This window comes from Tursiops truncatus, chromosome 9 (genome assembly GCF_011762595.2).
Source record: "Tursiops truncatus isolate mTurTru1 chromosome 9, mTurTru1.mat.Y, whole genome shotgun sequence".
NCBI lineage: Eukaryota > Metazoa > Chordata > Mammalia > Artiodactyla > Delphinidae > Tursiops > Tursiops truncatus.
This window is the reverse complement of record NC_047042.1, coordinates 80833419-80855216: the sequence shown is the minus strand read 5'-3', so window position 1 is coordinate 80855216 and position 21798 is coordinate 80833419. Positions and strand designations below refer to the sequence as shown.

Below are 21798 nucleotides of genomic sequence, written 5' to 3'. Positions count from 1 at the left end.
CGGGTAGCTAGCCTATCTTTTCACACATAATATAGAGATCATTTGCAGGACAGTTATCGTCCACGTGGCCAGAATTCTTCAGTCAATGGAGTCTGACTACACTGGTTTTTTACTCTACAGAGCCTGGAACAATATTTGTTTCTGAAGGCAAAAGAGAATGTTCTGTAGCTTCGTGTGATAACCACATTGGAAAACTGTCTATGGGCATTTGTGTTGTCTGATTGGAAAGTCCTTCCTGAAATGTCCAGAACTGTGGAGGCCTTCCAGTGTGGACAGCCATGAGAATGCACTGCTCAGATTTCTGGATGTAGGGAGTATAATAAACTGACACATCCAATTGCTGTGCTCTAAAATCCATCACTGATGCTGCCTGTAAGCAGTTCTCAGCCAGTGACTGAGCATGGCAGGGGTACCAAAGCAGCCCATTCCCGGGAGATATCGGGCTCTTCTATGGTTTTGCCAAGCTTGCCTTAGATCTGCACTATAGCCTCAGACCTTCCGTTCACTCTTCCTTCTCTTTCTCCTTCACTCAAGGTCAGACCAGCTTTACTCCCAGCCTCCGCCAGCTCCCTCCTCATTTCCTCTCATAGGAGTGCCCTGTAATGTTTTCGTTTGCTTGGGCTGCCATACAAATACTACAGTCTGGATGGGCTTAAACTATTTATTTTCTCATAATTCTGGTGACTAACAGTTGAAGATCAGGGGGTAGGAAGTGTTGCTTTCTTTCTGAGGCCCCTCTCCTTGGCTGGGAGATGACATTTTCTCCCTGCATCTCCATGTGGTCTTCCTTCTGTGTCTGTCTGTGTCCTAATTTCTTCTTCCTATGAGGACACAAGTCCTATTGGACTAGGGCCCATCCTAATAATTTCATTTTAACTTAGAGACCCTTTAACCTCTTTAAAATCCTTTTCTGTCTTTAAAGATCTCCAAATGCAGTCACATTCTGAGGTATCAGGGGTTAGGACTTCAGCATGTGAATTTGGGTTGGGGGGACACAATTCGGCCCATAACACCTAATAAGTATTTTTCACATTTAATCCTGTCTTGGTGTTTGCTTTTTGGAGGACATGGATCAATACTTCCAGCCTCCCCACTGGTCTCACGGAGTTCAGAGAAGCCTCCAGCAAGTGGAGGGAGAGCTCTCCTTGCCCACGAGAAGTTTTGGTGAGTTCCCAAAGTCTTCAGCATTAACTTAGACTTTCAAACATTTCATTCATTTTTGCCATACACAGTATAGTAAGTTTTGCTCTGATTATCATGATTAGAAGAATTTACTAACAACTGTCATTTATTTTAGTTGTTATCTGACCAAGTATAGTCATTAGTAGGCTTAAACCAAGATGAAGAAATACGTTTCCTCAACCTACTACTTTATTTAAGCAAGGAATAAAAAGTTTGGTTGTGTCACCCACCACTGGTGATTTTATTATTCCATTTTTATAATAAATTATATTTTATTATTTAAACTTTATAGGCAGCTTTATGGCTATTGAATTTTTTCATTGGCTTTTAAAATAAGGAACAGCCAAGATACGAATGTATATTTCTATGGATAAATAAATAAAAATAATGTTTTAAAGTTCTTCTTTATAAGAGTTCATTCAAAGCTTATCTTCATTATAATACAGTGGGAACATTAATATGAACTAAAGCGTTCTTTAAAATCTTGAATATTTTCTATATCACAGAAAACAATTCTTTCCTGCCTGGACTGGAATGACCTTCTACCATATTCTTATCCTAGATTTTCTTTAAGACTAAGTTCCAAACCCACTTTCTTCATGTAGCCTTACTTTGGCTGATTGTTGCAAAATCACCCCCATTTTTCTGTAAATCGTGCGTACTATAACCCTCTCACATGTTGTCTTGGATTTTTCTCCAGTGGCTTCAGATACAACCACTACGCAAGCTGTAGTCTCCGTAGCGAGATTATCAATTTCCAGGCATCTCGTGCTGTGTTACTTAGATGATAAGGGAAAAACAAAGGACTATAAGATATGGTTCCTGTCACTGTACCCCTTAATGTTGGAAATTGTAAGCAGCAAATCTTGAGGCCCGACTGACAGAAAAAGACTTCTAGCACGCAAATCAAATGCCATTTATAACAGAATTAACGATATATATGTATACTGCCATCCTAGTTATTTTGCATATGGTAATTAGCTGTACATGGTAAATATATTTCATATATAACTGTAATTGCCATTTCTTTTACAGAGTCAAACCATGTTTTCAGTTTTTCTTCTCTTCATGAATTCTTAGGTATATATTAAAAGCATCAGAGTTGGCAGATTTTGCTGATACTATATATAGTGTAATGTTAAACACACGTACACCAGCTGGAATTCAGCATCTGTCCAGCCATGCTTCCTTGGGAGTCTTGTGCTCTGTGGGGCTGAGACACTCTTCAGTCTCTGCCTCCGAAAGCTCCTCAGTCTGCCTCTCTTGTCCTCTCATTCGCAAGGCTCCGATAACCCCTGCTCCTTGCTTACTTCTGTCCACCACTGAACTTGTGGGGCAGCAAAACTTTGGGACCTGAGGCCTGGGCTAGTAGACCCAGCAGAAAGTCATACTTTGAGAAAAAGGAGGCAGGTGGGTCGCTCGGATGCCAGTTAAGGTTGTGGCACGAAGTGGGGCAAGGACCTAGCAAGAGGTTCTGAAGGGACCGTTATTTCACAGTCTTTGGGCAGAAAAGGCAGAAATGGAGGTGGGGGCTTTGGGGGACTCAGATGGGTGGGAGGCCTTGGTGACGGGGCTTGGAAAAATCCCTTCTGTGGGGCTTGCAGCAAGTCCTGAGAGGTGGCTTCTGAAGTCTTGTGCATTCACTCAGGCAAGGCTTTATTGCCTGCAATCCATGGACCAGGGCCCAACTTCAGATATTCAAGAGCTCCTGGATATGTGTTGAAGCATTTTCCGCGGGATACTTTTCTGGAGAGAAAGATCTGTGCTTTTAGCAAAGGGGTCTGTGACTCAACAAATGGTTAAAAACCATTTCACCAACTTGTAAAATAATTTCTAAAAATCTGGTTTTTTGAGCTGATGATGTTGGGGGAGAGATAGAGAAGGGCATGAAGCACTAATAGTTGGCACTGGGGAAGGTTGAGAGAAGCAGAGGGATAAGCAGTATTCCATCTCCTCTCTGAAGTTTTCTCCATCTGTTTATTTATTTTAAATTAAAAGCAGGGGGAAAAGGAAAGTAAATGTGAGTCATTAAATGGAACCAGGGACAAGATTAAGATGGCCATAAAACCTGTTTACTTGCCTGGGATGGTGACAAATTCAGCTCTAACCAAAAAGGGAAAAGTGGTTGTTTAAAAATGCCGTAGGGTCCATAAGAAAAGATAAGAACAATTGCTTCGGAGAAGTTCTGTCCTTGGTACTGAAACCAGACAGGACTGTCTCCCAAGCATCTTAATGAAGGGGATTCTGCAGTGTAACAGTGTCCTCACAACCTCCTAATCGTGGACCCATAGTCGAATCCCAAAGAGATGGCTGACTGTCAAGTTGCCATTTGGCTTGGTCAGTAGTAGAGACAACTCTGTGGCTCTAATGGGTTCATACTGTGAGGGTACAACTGCCTGATTCTCTGTTGCTCTTGCTTGTACGTGGCCAGTAGAGTTTCCAGCATGTGGATTGCCTCAAGCAATCCTGTCAGATAAAGGATTCTTTCCACCTAGTTGATGAGACATTGGGTAGCTATATGTTTGCATTAAGATTGTAGAGTCTATGTTAAGACTCATATTTATGCCTTAACAGTTATGCTAGGGAAAGGGTAAACATCTTCCTAGGAAAGCTGAGGAGCTTTGATTAGAATATATGCCTGAGTAGAAAACTACCCCACTTCCACTAAGAAGGATCCAAGAGAGATTTCCTATCTGTATCGTCATAACCATGCTCCTTAACTTCTCCAGGCCTGAGTTTTCTAATATGTTAATGTCTTTATGAGTGAAATAAAGCACAGAACACTGGGCAACTGTTAGTTGTCATTTATTATTTAATTAATCACCAAAAAACCCTACAACAGCTGGACACAGTTTAAAAGATGTACTAGTCCAAATCTCAAAGAGTTGAATAATCTTTGTTGTAGGTGATACAAAACATATACTGATGAATACCGAGCAAGCCAGCAGATTGTAATTGAATGCTCAGATATCTGGGGTAAACAGTAGAGGAAGTCAGAAGGGGGAAACATCTGTCACATTGTCAGGGAATGCTTCGTGGAAAGCGTGGCCTATGAAATTGGAAGAGGGAAAGGCTCAAGTGGAGAGAACAGGGTAGAGAAGGTACCTGATAGGTAGGCATGTAGAGATGGGAAACTGTGCAGCGTCTTTGGGGGAAACACTTAACTAACCTTTTTTATAGGTCCCTCTACAAAGGATGAGACAAATAATGTTTAGGGATTAAGAAATGGGACAAATTCGATCACCATCCTCCCCCCTGCCCCTGCCCCCCCCACTCCGCCACCCAAGGCAGCTTGCCAGTAGCCGTGCTATTGACTCATTCCCCACACTATACAGATCCTGATAACTCAACTGGGTGGTAGAAAATGGAGAGGAAGCCTCCTGTGCCCTTTGAGCAAAGAGCTCAGTGTTTAGTGAGGGAGGTAGACTTGTAACTAGGTAATGACCCTGTAGACTGTAGAGATGGGAAGTGAGAGTTGTGAGTGACTGCCCCAAGTGGCCAAAGGAGACATGGGAGAGCAGACGGGATACAGCAATGTGACCAGCCAATCAAACATGCCAATCACTCGGTTAATGTAGGAAAATAACAAGGGCTTGAGTAAATGTTTCACTGAATTAACTGGTTGCTTGAGTGATCAACCTAATCAAATGTTTGCTGGCATCATATAGACACAACCTTAACAATGTAAATATTATACTCCCTTGGCTTTGAAATGATTTGATGGGACTGGCCAAGGAATCTGAGCTCCTAGTGGTCTCTAGCCTTGTTTTGACTTTCTGCCCATGGTGAGAAGAGAATTGTTTTTTATGGACTATTATTCACTGTCTAAAATACAGCTCTGCAAATATTTCCAACATTGACATTAATTCTATGATTTAGAAAGATATATTTGAAATCTCTTTTTGAAGGCTGAAGTTCTTTGCCTGGCTCTTCACTGGAAACTGATCTAAACCAAGCTGCTTTAGTTTATGACCATAACCACCTAGGTTCTGCTTTCAAAGCTCTGCAGATTTTTTTTTTCCCATGCCCGTCCTATCCAAGCACTTTTAAAATGACTGGAGTGAAAGTTCAGAGTTTTACGGGCTTTCTTACAGTAGTGCTAATTTTAGGATATTCAGTTCTTTTCCAAAAATCCAATTTTGTCTCCATGATCCGCTCTACAGCAGTGTTCAAGGTTATTCGAGGGATGAAGTGAGTGCAATTTTGCTTTTATCCCCTGGAGCTCGTACTATGCACCGCACAGTGAAAACACTGGATTTATGGAAGGTCAGGGATGTACCTCTGTGATGTAGATTGCATAACCAATTTTGTAATCTAACTGTGCAGCCTCCTGGTCTGAGCTTGAGTCAACAGCAAGTACACCTATAAACCTTGCTATTTTGGGCTTGGTAGGGAGAAAGAAAGGAGAAGGAGCAGGGAGAATTAGGGTTAGGATAGCAGAGTGACGATCGATTGTACAGTTGGGATAGTGGCTTTACCTGTTAAGTTTATTTCAGGGGCAGTATGCCTGTAGTAGGCTCAGATTATAAGGTCTCTAATATGGGCTTTTGTCTCACTATCTTTGCAATCACGTGATCAATTCAGTGACTATAAACTCAAATGCCTCTGGAGGAGGGACCAGGTATGTAAATGTATCGCATCAGGCCAGTTTTGATACAATAGGGAATAGTAGTGCTTGTGGCAAACTGGAGAAGGTACACTCATTTGCGTAGAACAATTAAGGCTTTGGGGCAGGCTGATTTTGGCTACTGAGCATTACCAGTTTGCAACTACTGAATTAAAGTGCATGAGAAGAAACTATATTTATATGTAACTGCTGAAGAGACGTGCAAATTAATTATACAGCTATGTCCCTGTGTAGTTTGCCTTCTGTGTCCATCTCCGATTTGATTAACAGAATGAGGAAACAGTGGATAGGGACATTCCATCTTGGAGATTCAAAATTTCCATTCTCTCAGAAAACTATTCCATTAAACCATGGCAATGAATCTTCCAAGATTTAAGTTTTGTGGTATGTCTTCTAGACAGCATAATTTGTGATGCACTGTTAGTACTTATGGGGAAATAACTGAATAGATTAAAAGCAATGTGTTTACACATGTGATTTTAGCTTTCATTATTAATGGAGTCTATTCTTTTTAATGTATGTGTCCAGAATTTATATGAGGGAGAACTATTCTGTGGGTCATCAGTACTATACTTCCTAACACTTAAAAATTGTGGTTTAGTGTTTAGGAAAGTCCCTTCTAGCTAGAGGTTTGTGGGGGAAATGTGCACGCTTTTTTTCATACTCACTAAAATGCCATGATTATGCACATGGGTTTCGGAAACAGAAAACCCAAGTTCCCAGGTTTAAATTCTGGTTCTAGCATTTATGGCTTGTACAACCTTGGGCAAACTACTTCACTTCTTTGATCTTGAGTTTCTTCATATATAAAATGAAGTTTTTATAAGGCTTCAATGAGGTGGTGCAGATAAAATAACCAGATCAGTCCATGGTCCATAATAGCTGTTCAGTAGATGATTAGATATTGCTATTATTACAGTTACAATTAATATTATTAGAGATACAAGTGTTAAAATCTGATACAAGGGCCATGGAGATTATTTGGAGTAAGTCTCCAGGATGATATAAGGCTTAAAATATAGAACCCTGGGAAAAAAAACTGGAAAAAAATAAAAGGTTTAAGATTCTTAGGCCAGAGAAGGTGAGGCTGAAGAAAGAGTATATTGCTTTTTCTATTGGATCAAAGCATATGTTACTCAGTTCTATAGGTTAAAATAATTTGAAGTTGACATAGAAGAATATTTTTACAATTTTTAGGTGGGGAAAACATTGTTTAAAAAAAGTCAAAAGACGAGGAACAGACTAGGAGGCAAAAATCACATACATATACCAAACAGAGAGTTAGTGAATATAAATAATCTTTATGATCAATTAAAAAACACATGCAAATAGCATGTGTCCTCACATGGCAGAAAGAGATAGAAGCAGAGCAAGCTCTCTGGTATCTCTTCTTATAAGGGCACTAATCTCATCATGAGGGTCCTGCCCTCATGACCTCAGCTAAACCTAATTATCTCCCAAAGGCCCCCTCCTTCAAATACAATCACACTAAGAGTTAGTGTGATGGTATCACACTAACAGATAAAAGCACAAACATGTGTAGAGACAATTCACAGGTAAAAAAATATTTATTTTTACTGTGATCAAGAAAATATAATTAAAACAAGTTACCCTATTGTCAAAAATCAAGAAAAGAAAGACCTTAAGGCAATTTCTAAAGACCCACTGATTAGGGATATTTAGAATGGCCTTTGAGAGAAGTTTTGGATAAAAGCTCTCCAGATTGTACAGTAAAAATCTTCCCCAGTTCAGCCTTCGGTAGAAATAAAACAACAAAAAGCAAAAGCAAAATTTAAAAATAGAAAACTCTTATCCTCCTTATAGAAGAAAACCACAGCTATTTCTCTCATCCCCTCTCATACCCAAATCTGGATGCCGTCCAGTTTGGGAAAAGTGGAGTTCTGAGAAGGGAATGGATGATTTGAGGGCTAACCAGTCTTTTTATATTTTCTTAAATTTCCCATGTTCATGCATAGTTACAGATTTGAGCTATTTATCTCCAGTGGGAATTACGATTGCTATTGATTTTTTTTGAGTACCCCAAATTGAGGCCGTAAACGAACCTTTCCAAAGTACAGGGCTTCGATTTTCTTTAAGGAGCATTGCTAGAAAGATGGCAGGAAGACTGTTCTTTGGTGGTGGCCTGCAGAACTCAGCTCTTGCAGAGAGTGCATCCTGAGTGGGTGAGGAGCAGGGGTGGAGCAATGCCTTTCTGAAATGCTGCTAGAGGCCAGTAAACCAACAATGCAAAGGAATTGAATGTGATAGGTTTGCCAGGCAGGAATCTTGGGGCAAGTAGGGATGCACGATTAGGTGAAATGCCAAAGGAAAAGTGTGAGAGATCTGTTCGAGCATGTCCGTGAGGACTAAGTTCCTAGCAGGAGCCCAGTGATGTCAAGAAGGGCTCACAATGCTGGACTCTTGAAACTGTAGCTCTGAAAATGCTGGACTATAAAACTTTTTTTCAAGATTTAAATTTGGAATAAGAAATAATGAAAAACTAGGCTCTCTAATTAGAGAGGATGGTATTATAGGATAGATTATGGAGAAAAGGAAGAAAACTCAATCTTAATTTTCTTCTATTTCATCCTTTCCAGCAGAACAAATAATCTTCAAAGTGGAAAAGGGCAGGACAAGTAGTATAAATAATATGACCGGGCTTCCCTAGTGGCACAGTGGTTGGGAGTCTGCCTGCCGTTGCAGGGGACACGGGTTCGTGCCCCGGTCCGGGAAGATCCCACACGCTGCGAAGTGGCTGGGCCCGTGAGCCATGGCCGCTGAGCCTGCGCGTCCGGAGCCTGTGCTCCGCAATGGGAGAGGCCACAACAGTGAGAGGCCCGCATACCGCAAAAAAAAAAAAAAAAAAAGAAAAGAAATAATAATATGACCAACTAGTTAATTCCTGCTATGCACTGAATTATATCCCTCCAAGATCCATAGGTTGAAACCCTAACTCTTAGTGTAATGGTATTTGGAGGAGGGGTCTTTGGGGGATAATTAGGTTTAGATGAGGTCATGAGGGTGGGGCCCTCATGATGGTATTAGTGCCCTTATAAGAAGAGATGCCAGAGAGCTTGCTCTGCTTCTATCTCTTTCTGCCATGTGAGGACACATTGCTATTTGTAAGCTAGGAAGAGAGTCCTCACCAGAACCCAACTGTGCTGGCACCGTGATCTGGGGCTTCCAGCCTCCAGAACTGGGGAAAAAATAAATTTCTGTTGTTTAAGCTACCCAGGCTGTGGTATTTTGTCATGGCAGTCTGAGATGATACAATTTCTAAAAGAGATGAGGAGGTAATAGAAGAAAATCTAGGCATTGTCAGTGCTCTGGGCTCAGACATAGGACTTCCCCAATACTAAAGGAATGTGAAGATTTGATACTGGAAATGGGGGGGCAGGTTGGGGATGTTTTGCAGGCATTTATGGAGCTTAAGAGGAGCCTGAAGATGGATAGGTAGCCAGATTTTCAAAAATGATATAAAGAATTTTGAAAAATTAGAACAACCATATCGATGTTAATCAGGATAATCTGATAATTTATAAAATAATTCACTAGTTGTTTTTATGAGGAAAGGAAGCAAACTATCTATATATCATACTAACATAAACATACCTTCAAGAATAAGGTGATCTTATCTATAGATCATGGGACTGTTGTAGATGTCATATTTTTATTTCTCCAGAGTATTCTTTTTTATAAATTTATTTTATTTATTTATTTTTGGCTATGTTGGGTTTTTGTTGCTGTGCGTGGGCTTTCTCTAGTTGAGGCGAGCGGGGGCTACTCTTCGTTGCGGTGCATGGGCTTATTGTGGTGGCTTCTCTTGTTGTGGAGCACAGGCTCTAGGCGCGTGGGCTTCAGTAGTTGTGGCTCGCAGGCTCAGTAGTTGTGGCGCACGAGCTCTGCGCCACAGTTGCTCTGCGGCATGTGGACCTGGACCAGGGCTCGAACCCATGTCCCCTGCATTGGCAGGCGGATTCTTAACCCCTGCACCACCAAGGAAGCCCTCCAGAGTAGTTCTTAAAAGCTCTAGAGTTTTATGAAAACAAAGGTGGTGGCAGGGATTAGAATGTGGGCTGCAAGAGGGCAACATTAGGCAGATTTAGGTGGATTTGCAGTTGGGTGAGCGGCCATATGCAAAAAGTGCCAGTCCAAATGGATGTCCCTAGAACACCCCAAGGCTCTGATTTGGTTCCATTCTCTGCAGGTCACTGAAAACAATTGCCTAAGTGAAGACATTGCAAATGTGTTTGTCATATTGCAGGTAATAGCAACTTGAATACGCCAGTAGGATATCAAGATTAAAAACAAACCTCCGGAGACTGGAACAAAAGGGCAAAAACAAAAGGGAGAAATGTTACAGAGCTAAATGTAAGATTCAACATTTACATGTGAAAAAGTCACTTAAGCCAGTGTAGGAGAGGAAGGTGTGACATTTGTCCATCCAGAGAAAGGAATCTGAGGTCTGTTGACCATACATTTAACGTGAGCCAACTATGTAGATCCTCTGCTGAAAAAATTAACCCCACACAGCAAATACCCAAATCCTAATGCAAGTGCAGCTGCGTTAACAGAAAAGGAGGGTCCAACTCTGAGGAAGTGCTAGTCCGACTGCTTATCACTGGTAGAGCACTTCTTAAACACGCTGTTAGTGCTTCAAAGAAAGGCAACCAAGATGGTCAGTGCAGGTCTGGAAACCATGGGGCATGAGGACCCTGGAGAAGAAAAGGAGTCAGGGTCATCATCTCTATCTGGGAACATTTGAAAGGGATGCTATGAAGAAAAAAAAGGGGTTATTCTGTTGTTGTATTGGGCAGAGATACATAAAATGGATAAACATTCTCTTGATTTCAAACCACTAGGGCTCCTCAGTATGTAATGGGCTTCATTATGATGTAACTTCTTGTTTTAGAAGCGTTCAAAACAGGATTCACTTAACAAATCTTTAATGAGCACCTACTAAGTGTCCAATGCTTTTCTGGGTGCTGAGGGTAGACCGAGACGGTGGAGAGTAACAAAGGAGCGAGTTGAGACCGACAGAGTAAAGCATTACATGGCAGTGGTATCTTCCCCCTTAGTCCTGGAATTGGAGCCTCAGCTCAAAGCTGAGGACCTGAAGAACTCAGTGCGACTCTGTGTTCAAGGTGCTGCTAGTCCCGGGAACAGCCCTCCTGCAGTGCTTCTGAGAGGCACCAAATAAGAACGAGCTTTACCACTACACCCACTCTCACCAGCCAATGTAAGGAGGCTGAAAGTGGTAGGAGTCAGCATTTTGGCGATGCCTATTCAGAGCTTGGCTATTCCCTTCGCTCCCCGTGACAGAGAGGTAGGAGGGCCTTTCCCTTGCTTGGAGCTAGGTGAGTAGGGCTTAGAGCCAACCGACCCTGGGGCTGTCTCCAGAATGGTGGAGTAGCATCTCATTCCCTGGTAGAATCTGTAGGTCTTTTTTGATGCTGTCTCTGGAGTAGAGCAGGAGAAGTTTTGGAGAATATTCGTGGAGCCTAGCAGTGAGGCTGCATCCCTGACTTCTCTCTAAAGAGAGTAAGAAGTGAGTATTTGATCTGTACCCTTGAAGATGAAAGGACATGTGTCTAAAGGCAGAGCCCAGAGGTCCACTGGAAGAATCCAGGACAGGGGAGCGTGGTGTGGCTGGGGAGAGGGGGCAGTGTTTACGCCATGCTGGTTAGTGGCAGCTGATAAGATGGGGAGCACGAAGCCTCCAGTAGTTAGGTTGGCTCCACTTGCAGTATTTGGGGAGTAGCTGGGTACAGGAACTGGACCAAGTCTTGGGGCTCTTAACTTGGGAAAAGGCAAAGGTACCGTGGCTGCTCTCCTGAAAAGGTAGGGGGAAGAGTGTTTCCCTCAGAAAACCCCGCTTCTCATCTCAGCAGATTCATTAGAACCATCCTGAATCACAATAAGACAGAGAAAACCTTTACCACCAATGCATGTCCAGGCACATAAAAAGTTCTCTTCGATGATAGTGGCGGAGGTTGTGTCTGTGTGTCTCTATGAGAACTCTCTGCACTTTCGGCTCAATTTTGCTGTAGACCTAAAACTTCTCTGAAAATTAAAGTCTATTAAAAAAATGATAGCTTATCTGACAGGAGGCTCCGTCTCTCAGAGTTGTCGAGAATTGATATGATTTTAATTGCTGAGTGGAAGCAGCTATAGCCGTTTCTACTGAGAGCAATCCTAGCTCCTCTATTTTTCAGAATTACAGAGGTTTGGCTAAACAGAGATAATAGAGTTTGCTCCTGGGCAGCTATCTTGTGGACTGTCTTTGGAAAGGATATTGACTGCCACTGAGCTGTACATGACCTGCAAGAGAAAAAAGAGGTAAATGTTGAAGGTACAGGAGACTCAGAGAAATGTTTACATGTATGCCCGCCGCAGCCCTGGGGAACATACCAAACGCTTAACACATGGTTGCTCATGTGAATGAATGAACAGATGGACCGGTGAACTGAAGAGGACTCTTATTTTATTATTATTATTATTATTTTTGGCTGCACTGCACGGCATGTGGGACCTTAGCTCCCTGACCAGGGATCGAACCTGCATCCCCTGCATTGGAAGGTAGAGTCTTAACCACTGGACCACCAGGGAAGTCCCTGAAGAGGAGGCAGCTCTTGATCCCTGAAGTAGCACATAGTGGAACTAAAAACTCATGCGCTGGTGGGGAGGAGGACGGGGGAAAATGCTGTCATACTCCAAAAGTCAAACAAAATAGGAGAGAGAGAGACTAACTTCCTTCTCCTGGGTGTGGTGGGTGAGACTGAGGTTCTCTGAGAGTCCAGTGTCTGGGAGCAGAAGAGTGAGGGAACTGAAAGAAAGAAAAGTGTGTAAACATAGTGGATTTCACTCCAGTCTCTCCCATAAGACCCTATGGTCTAGCCTGTGATGGGGGCAGGGAAGAGAGTAGCTTTGAATTAACTTTGAGATGAGTAGTATTTGCAAATGAAGAGGCTCAAGTCTTAAAGACCAAAGTGAGACAGCTCTCAACCACGGGTGGCTGAGAAGCTATGGATTTTGGCCAAGATGCCATAAAGGACCGATTTCTTCTCGAGAAAGGGGGGTTGACATGGCACTGTTAGGGACGCTCTTTCGTATTTATATCCCAGTAAGTGGAGATTTCTCCAGAAATTGGTTACATAAAAAAAGAGTCATAAGGAGAAGTGAAGGAAATACAATTGAATGGGTACTAGAGCCAGACGGGGGGGCAATAGGATGGCAGGACTGAGATGCTTTTCTAGGCATGGGGTGGGGGGCATAGCCCTGAGGATGTAGGCTTTGAGCTGAAGAGTTTGTGGGAAGAGATAACAGGTAGTGAGCTTTGTAGGCAAAGGCAACAGCAGGTGCTAAGGTCCTGAGGTGGGAACAGGCTTGGACAAGGCAAGGAACAGATAAAAGGACAGTTTGACTGGAAGTGGGGAAGACATGGCATGAGACAAGGCCATGGATTAGTTCCTGGGAGGCGTCATGCCCACAGGACAAAGTTGGGTTTTATTCTCCGTGTGAAGTTAAGTTTTTGGAGGGTTCATTCAGGAGAGGGATGTGGTCTGATGTATGTGAGATGACGTGAGTGCTGTGTGGAGAATAAGGAGAATGAGGGCAGGAGTGGAAGCAGGGAGAGCAGTTCAACAGCAACTCTCTCCATTTTCTCAGTTGAAAGAGACAAAAAAGTATTAAATCTCAGTTGTTGGGGTCATCAGTAATGATGATTAGAGAAAAGATCAAGGAAACACTGGAAACTCCTGCTGGCCAATGCTGGATAGGTCACTTTCTTTCAGTTCAATAGCACTTGTAAAATAATTGCTATTAAAATATTAACAGCTGCCATGTATTGAGCGCTTACTCTGTGCCACGCTCTGTGCTAGGCATGTTAATTACTCTTACCTTATTTAATCCTCACAGGACTATGCACCAGAAATGCTGTAGAAGAAATGGCAGCTGTTAATAACCAAATATAAGACTTGACAAGCTATCAGCTTAGTCAAGCAAACGTTTAGCCATGCAGTGATTTAAAACCAATTCCATATCTGACTAAATTCCATCTTTGTAAACAACTACTTTATTTACAGACTTTCGTATCAAAAGGAGCACTTGACATATTCTTCTCTAGTTGCAGAGATATTTTGAAGTCACAGGCATTGTCAGGAATACATCGCAGAAAAATTACCAAATCATTTTCTAAAATGCCCTTCAGATGTTATGGGTTTTAATAGGCTGAAATGTTATGGTATAGAGAAAAAACACGCTGGGACCCACTCTTTATGGAGGACCTTGCTTCAATAAGCAAACAAGATTCCGTGGAGCTGTGCAAACGTTGAATGAGGGATGACCACGGATTTAAATTGGAAATTTTTTGTCAGCCAAGGAGAGTTTTTTGGTCTGTCTCCATGAAATCAATTTTACAGGTTTTACTTGATGAAATGATCAAAGCCTTTTGCTTCTGAGCAAACATTCCTTCGAAATGTAAAATTAATAGTTTAAAACTTAAAGGAGAAATAATCATGGTTTTAGATTTCAGAAGATGACCAGTTATTGTGAATATTTGGAAAGAGAAATTTCTGATTTAAAAACATGTTTCCAGGCTTAGAAATTAACTTATCTTTTTTCTGTATCGGTAGAAAGTATTCTCAGTGTTTGTCCCCTTTGCACATACTATGCCATTCTCCAAACAGCATGAGGGTTGTTGGCACAAGCTGATAATGAAGACTTAAAAATATGTTTTGTGGGCTTCCCTGGTGGCGCAGTGGTTGAGAGTCCGCCTGCCAGTGCAGGGGACATGGGTTCGTGCCCCGGTCCGGGAAGATCCCACGTGCCGCGGAGCGGCTGGGCCCGTGAGCCATGGCCGGTGAGCCTGCGTGTCCGGAGCCTGTGCTCCGGGAGAGGCCACAATAGTGAGAGGAGAGGCCCGTGTACCGCAAACGGGAGAGGCCACAATAGTGAGAGGCCCGTGTACCGCAAAAAAAAAAAAAAAAAAAAAAAATATATATATATATATATATGTTTTGCCATAATAAGAAACTATAAATAATTCATAAACATTTATTTTTTATTCTAAATAAAGAAAAAATTCACGATGAAAGCAGAGAAAGCCTGTTATGAAGAAAATAGTTTGGAAAACCAAAGTAAGGCTGAAACATAAAAGAAGTATTCCTTCTGAGTATTAGAAAAAAATATCCTTTAAGTGAAATTGTGCAACTACTCAAATGGTAGCACATGCAAAAATAAGGGCACAGGTGGGTTTCTAGAAATCAGTTAATATTTTTATATCTAATACATTATGTTATTGCCATGAATTGAGTGCCTACCTCATGGCAAGCTTTTTGCAAGGCACTTAAAAACATGTTTTCATATTATAGATATTATTATTCCCGTTTTATAGATGGGGAAACTGAGGCTTAGAGAAATTAAGTGGGAGAGTTAGGTTTTGAACTCAGGTCACTATGCTACACTGCCTTTTAGGTGTTATAAAAAGCTGTAAAATTTAGGTGATTGGTGAAATAAAAATGTATAGAAAGGTGTAATATTCTTGCAATAAAATCAATGGGATTTTATTGACTAGTAAAAATGCCTCGGTCGCTAATGTCTTTTTTCCTGGTTCACACGCTGCTTCCTAGAAGAAATGATCTTGGAAACTGATTTTGATCTATTCTTGCTTGCCTTTTTGCCAGTGACCAAATCCTTTGCTCTCCCCTGACCCCAGGACTCCCCTCCCCCCCAGCCTCTTCCTCTCTCTTTCCCATGCCAAAGGTGGGTGAGGGTGCTTTGGGTTGGGTAAAGAGTCATTATAGTATTTTTTTTTTCATTTTTGTATTTTATATTAGAAATTGTCATTTGCAGTAGAAACTGTATTCTATACTTTAAATATATTTTTTTAACATCTCTTTTGGAATATAATTGCTTTACAGTGGTGTGTTAGTTTCTGCTTTATAACAAAGTGAATCAGCTATACTTTAAATATTTTTTAATGAATTAGAGTTTGGACTAATCCTCCAAACATCTAGAAGATCCTTATAGGTTACAGTGGAACTATACTTGAAGAACTACTCCTTCAAAGATTACTTAGAAATCAGATATTTCCCATACAGTGATCTATGCATCCATAATAAAATTTCTGTTGGAAAAAGAAAAGAAAAAACATCAATGCAGAGTAGGATAATAAGTGGTATTATTCTAAGAAGATCCAAACACAGTTTTAACTATTAATTACTATCATGTTTGGACTGTGAGCCAGCTAGTTCCTAGACAGAAAAGTTAGAACTCATAAGTGCAATTTTAAGCTTGTTGCCAATTATTAATTGCCTAAAACGTAGGACTTAGGTTTGGAGGACAAACTTTTATCAGATTGAACTCAATTATAAGCTGGAATAGAAGGAAACAACAAAATCTTCCAAAAGCAGGGAAGAGAAAAATGGTCCATATCTTTTCATTATATTTTGCAGTATTTGTTCTAATCTGAATCTAGTCTTGTACTTCCTACCTTAAAAAAAAAAGGTGGGATTTAGTCCATCAAACTTAATAACTAGACATTATTAACTGTGAGGCTAAATTCGTCTATTTTCTAAAAATGTCTTTGTGTGAATAGCCGACGTCCCTGTGTTAAAATACCATGACAGCCGCATCCGGTGGCAGGGTCTGGGGAAGGGGTGGCAGGCGCCATGTCGGGCCGCAAAGGTGGCAAGAAGAAGCCCCTGAAGCAGCCCAAGAAGCAAGCCAAGGAGATGGACGAGGAAGATAAGACATTCAAGCAGAAACAGAAGGAGGAGCAAAAGAAACTTGAGGAGCTAAAAGCGAAGGCCGCGGGGAAAGGCCCCCCTGGCCACAGGTGGAATTAAGAAATCTGGCAAAAAGTAAGCTGTTCCTTGTGCCTGAGGCAGTGATGATCCTTAGTTCCATTCCTGTTTAAACATCTGGGTTAAACATCTGGATTCCCTGCCATAACATCTGTTGCCACCTATAGCTAGAATGAAATGTTGTCTTGGAACCTATTGTACATTTCAGAATAAACTTTTGTAAAAAAAAACCATGACAGGTGATAGATTTTCTAGAAATATTATAAGATAGATGTTGCCTTTTTTGAAACAAAGTCTACTTTGGGATATTTAATTTAGGTATAATTTCACAGGGTTACCACTTTGATTTATTGATTGAACTGTCCAAGCAACCGGATTGCTTCACTTGTTTCTTTTACACCACCTACAGCTATAGTGACTAAATTGACTCATATGCAGTTGACCTGCTGGACGTTAGTATCACTTAGTTGCTACCTTTATTAGCAGAAAAAGAAAAATTACCAAAGAAAGAAAATAATTTAAGAGTTTAGGTTTGGCTTATTAAATTTCTTAGAAGTTCATTTCTTTGAAGAAAAACATTTCCCTCTGCTGTAGCTCTCCGGCTTGAGGTCCTTAAAGAAGCAGTTGGTGAGGTATGGGAGCCCTGAGCCTGGAGCTGAGGGCAGGGTTTTGTTGAAACCTGGCCATGGCACTCTAAGAGACTTCAGTCACTCAAAGAGACTTCAGTCTCTTTGTCTCTCTTGGTCTCTGTCTCTGTGTCTCTTCCTTAAATAATAACTGCTGTATTTACAATACTTGTGAATGTGAGTGTAAGTGGCTTTCTCTTGTAGCAGCCTTTGAAAACTGTGAAGATATTATTCCTCGTAAGCATTTAGAACTAGAGTTGAAAGACAAGAAAGTGTTGGCAATTGTACATCACACAATTGCTTATCTCTTTTCAATAATGTACTGTTCAGCACAGTGTACATTCCCTGAGGAAGCTCTGTGGAATTGCCCTTTCTTCCACTTAGAAAGAAAGCTTTAATTCCTTTCCTGTATCTACTCTGAATGGTAATTGGACATTGAGATTCTTATTTCATGATTTATCATGATGATTAGGGCAACAGAGAAATAATACAAATTTGGCCACTCTAACATAAAATAAAATGAAACATCCTCTGAATAATTATAGGGTGACAATAATGATTCTCCTCTCCCCCCCTCACTCCTCTCAACGTTCCTGTCAGAGAACGAATGAGGCAATGCATTTGTATTAACAAACAAATGAATTGACATTTTTGAGACTGGCCAAGGAAACGTTATCACTCATATTTCCTGCAAGAAAAAGAAATTAATTCTCAGTATCCATAAATATTGCTACTGTTTTTATCACTAGGGTCCTGCTTATAAATGTTTTGTTCTCACTGTCCCTTGCTTGCCAGACTGCCCTTAAAGGAGTGAAGTAGTCAGAGAGATGACTCATCGGGGAGGTGATGGAGACAGGGAGAACTGAGAGGCTCTCTGCTTTCCTTGAGGAGATATTTGCTTTATCTCTGGACTGGTCCAAGGTGAGGGAGACAGACAGCTGTGGGGCAGACAGCTGTGGATGTAAGGGTCACAGGGTGATGGGAGCAAACATATTCATCAGGAAGCATCTTCCATTCTTAACCCTTTCTGCTCAGGGCTGTACCCAGGCATATCTACCACCCCACCTCTATAGGACAAGGAGGCATATGTATGATTTGGCCGTTACGTAATACTAACTCAGTCTTTCAAAAATGGAAACGGTCCTTAAAATATTCTTTTTATGGTCTGCATGATATTCCAAAAACGGGTGCACGTGATTTTTACCACCCTCTGTATGTGGATAATTTTTGCTTCAGAATTGAAGGTTCTGTATGTTGTATCTTTGCTTCAGAATTTAAGTAGAAACCTTCTCTTCATGTTTTGCTTAATTAGGTTGGGATCTGTTCTGTAGGAACAGATTTTACTAGCTTAATGAAAATTCTTCAAATGCAGTGCAGTATAGGAATGGGCAAAAGAGAAAGGAGATAATATTTGCAGAGGGCTTATAGTCGTGTAGACCTTTGTGTGGACTGTTTGTTTTTAAAGGATCTCATTTAATATTCACAAAATGTAGGTATTCAGGAAACCAAAACTCAGATAGATGCGGTAACGTGCTTCAGGTAAAACAGCATGTTCTAGAGATAGGATTGAAATCCTAAGGGTTTGCGCTTCAAAGCTGCATCAGATTGGGCACACTTTACAGTAAAATTTGTGCTACCGTGAACAACATTGTAGAATGTACCAGTATAATGATTCTTTATCAGGCTGGCCAGAGCCGACTTTACAATACCCTTCAAAGTGGGAGCGTCATGACAAGTCAATGTGTCTAATTAGGGAAAGGAAAGTGTGGGAAACCTATTTATGCTTTAATAACTAAAAAAGCACTGGTCTCTCGCCAAATTGACATACATTTTTGGAATCAGAGACTCTAAGATACTCCTTAAATGCTACTTATGATAAATAATGCCATTTAAATGTCCACCACCTGCTACAGCACATGGCTGAGTTCTCAGAACATTTTCATTTCTTCCTTAGATAGTCTTGATTAATGTACAATGATGGAGAAAGTTTTTTTTTTTTAGAAAATGTTATGGGGGGCTTCCCTGGTGGCGCAGTGGTTGAGAGTCTGCCTGCTAATGCAGGGGACGCGGGTTCAAACCCTGGTCTGGGAAGATCCCACATGCCGCGGAGCGACTGGGCCCGTGAGCCACAACTGCTGAGCCTGCGCGTCTGGAGCCTGTGCTCCGCAACAGGAGAGGCCGTGATAGTGAGAGGCCTGCGCACCGCCATGAAGAGTGGCCCCCGCTTGCCGGAACTAGAGAAAGCCCTTGCACAGAAACGAAGACCCAACACAGCAAAAAAAATTAATTAATTAACTCCTACCCACAACATTTAAAAAAAAAATGTTATGATGTGACAACTAGATGTCTTTTTTTTTTTGCGGTACGCGGGCCTCTCACTGTTGTGGCCTCTCCCGTTGCGGAGCACAGGCTCCGGACGCGCAGGCTCAGCGGCCATGGCTCACGGGCCCAGCCGCTCCGCGGCACGTGGGATCTTCCCAGACCGGGGCACGAACCCGTGTCCCCTGCATCGGCAGGCGGACTCTCAACCACTGCGCCACCAGGGAAGCCCAGATGTCTTTAAATATACCAGTTTTCTGTATAAGCTAGACAGTTTCCAGGGGATAACTTTTACAGTTCCAAAGCATTATCCTGAATAAGGTAGTATTTATGTTATTGAAGAGCTTGATTATCCCATGTATTTGTGGCACTAACAATGTCTGTGTTGTAAAATGGGACTGGGAATAGTTTTTGATTCCTGTTTCTGTCCGGGTCATCATCTCTACTTTGATCACCTTTAAGAAGATAACGCCCCTACTTTGATCGCTTTTAACAAGATAACACCCTTTCCCACCCCACTACAACCCTGGGTCAATTAGGAATTATATTTGACTGCAGGTAACACTACAACCCTGTGTCAATTAGGAATTATATTTGACTGCAGGTAACAGAAAGTGATCTACCTTGGCTTAACTAAATAAGAGTTAGCTTTTCTCACATAACAAAAAGCCCATAGGTAGAGAGTCTGGAATTGGTCCAGTGGTTCCAGGATACCCTCAAAATTCCAGCCACCCTTTATGTTCCAGTGTTCTGTCATCCTTAGTATGAAACTTACATTCTTACAATTGCTTCACATTGCACGATGGCTGCTTCACTTCCAGACTCATGGTGTCATTCAAGGTGGGAAAAAGAAAACCAGGTGTCACTCAGGAAGGGCCTGTGTTGCTCTTGCAAAAGCAAAACTTTCTGGAAATCCCCAGCAGCATTCTACTTATGTCTTACTGCTCAGAACTGTCATGAGGTCAACCGTCAAGGCAGTCTGGAGAAATGAGTATTTTAGCTGGGCTCACTGTCACCCTAAAGAACTTAGGGTTCTATTAGTAAGGCAGAACTGGCGAGTAGTTTTGGGGTAAAACAGCTGTGTCCATGCTAACCCCAACACCAAAGCCAGCCCTGAACTGTCCCAAGTGGCTTTGGGATTAGAGGAGAAAGTGCAGAGGAAAGAAGAAAAGGAGGCTTCTTCAAGGTCGCCAGTGGCCTCTTTATAGCTATGCACTGTGTGTTTTACTCTTCTCTTCCTTAGTGTTGGGGTATCTTTGCTCACTCTGTCTTTGGTGATCACTTTCTCTCTCTCTCTTTTTCTAATTACTCATTTGCCGGGTAATGTCATTTCCTTAGAGTAATCATCCCTGACACTTCAGAAAGATTAGACAGCTCCCTTTTATATATGCCCCCAGCACCTGGACCTGTTTTTTTTTCCTTCTTTTTGGAACACTTATCACAATTATACTTACTTATGGGAGCTGGGGTACAGATTTTTTATTTGTTCAATGTCTTGCTTTCTTTTCCACCAGACTATAAACTCCCCCTAGGCTATAGTCTCCCTCCCTTCTGTGTCTAGCACAGTGCCTATGACAGAGTAGACCCTCAATAAATATTTGTTGAATGAATTAACAATGAATGAATAAATTTCAAGGCTCTTCTCTCACCTGCTGTTCGTTCTTTTCTTTAGGCATCATTTTTTGTCCTCTTCTTCCATTCTAACTTTAAACATTCTCTAAGTGCTCTCATACATATTTATCCATTCATTTATATTTCTTTTTTTTTTCTGTCCATGTTTCTCTCTCTAGATTATTCTTCCTGTCTCTCAGATAGGTATTATCTTTACTCAAACTCTAGATGTCCACACCAATTCTCTTACTCAGGTATCTGTATCCCACTTCCAGTTGCCTGCTACTTTTTAACCAGAATGCCTTTCCATCGCCCTACACCCAACAAGTTCCAAATGACCTTCATCAGACACACATCTCAATGTTCTAGTCTCAAAGTGATGACACCTTCTTCTAGTTACTTGAGCTTGAAAACTTGGTGTCGTTTGTGGGATCATTTATTTATATCATTAAGTTGCATTTTCCTTGGCAAATAGCTCTAGCTGTTCTCTATTCTTGTTGCTGCCACCCCAGTACACAGTGTGCAGGGTTTGTGGGTACTGGTACGTGTGAGGTGGCAAGATGAAAGGTGACAGGGGTCAACTGACCAAATGCTCCCAATCAAGAATGAGGCAGAGCTGAGGCTTTTG

General features: G+C 41.5%; 2 protein-coding genes across 2 annotated transcripts in view; both read left to right on the top strand.

Annotated features, from left to right (window-relative positions):
• The window catches only part of GRM8 (glutamate metabotropic receptor 8), a 755367-nt gene that overhangs the window by 204865 nt on the left and 528704 nt on the right, over positions 1 to 21798 (top strand). The gene's annotated exons all lie outside the window — the stretch shown is intronic.
• On the top strand, positions 16455 to 16675 carry LOC109548178 (translation machinery-associated protein 7-like). Its single transcript, XM_073809464.1, is given in 2 exon segments — positions 16455 to 16632; positions 16634 to 16675. Coding segments are annotated over 2 exon segments (195 nt in total). The 5' UTR covers positions 16455 to 16479.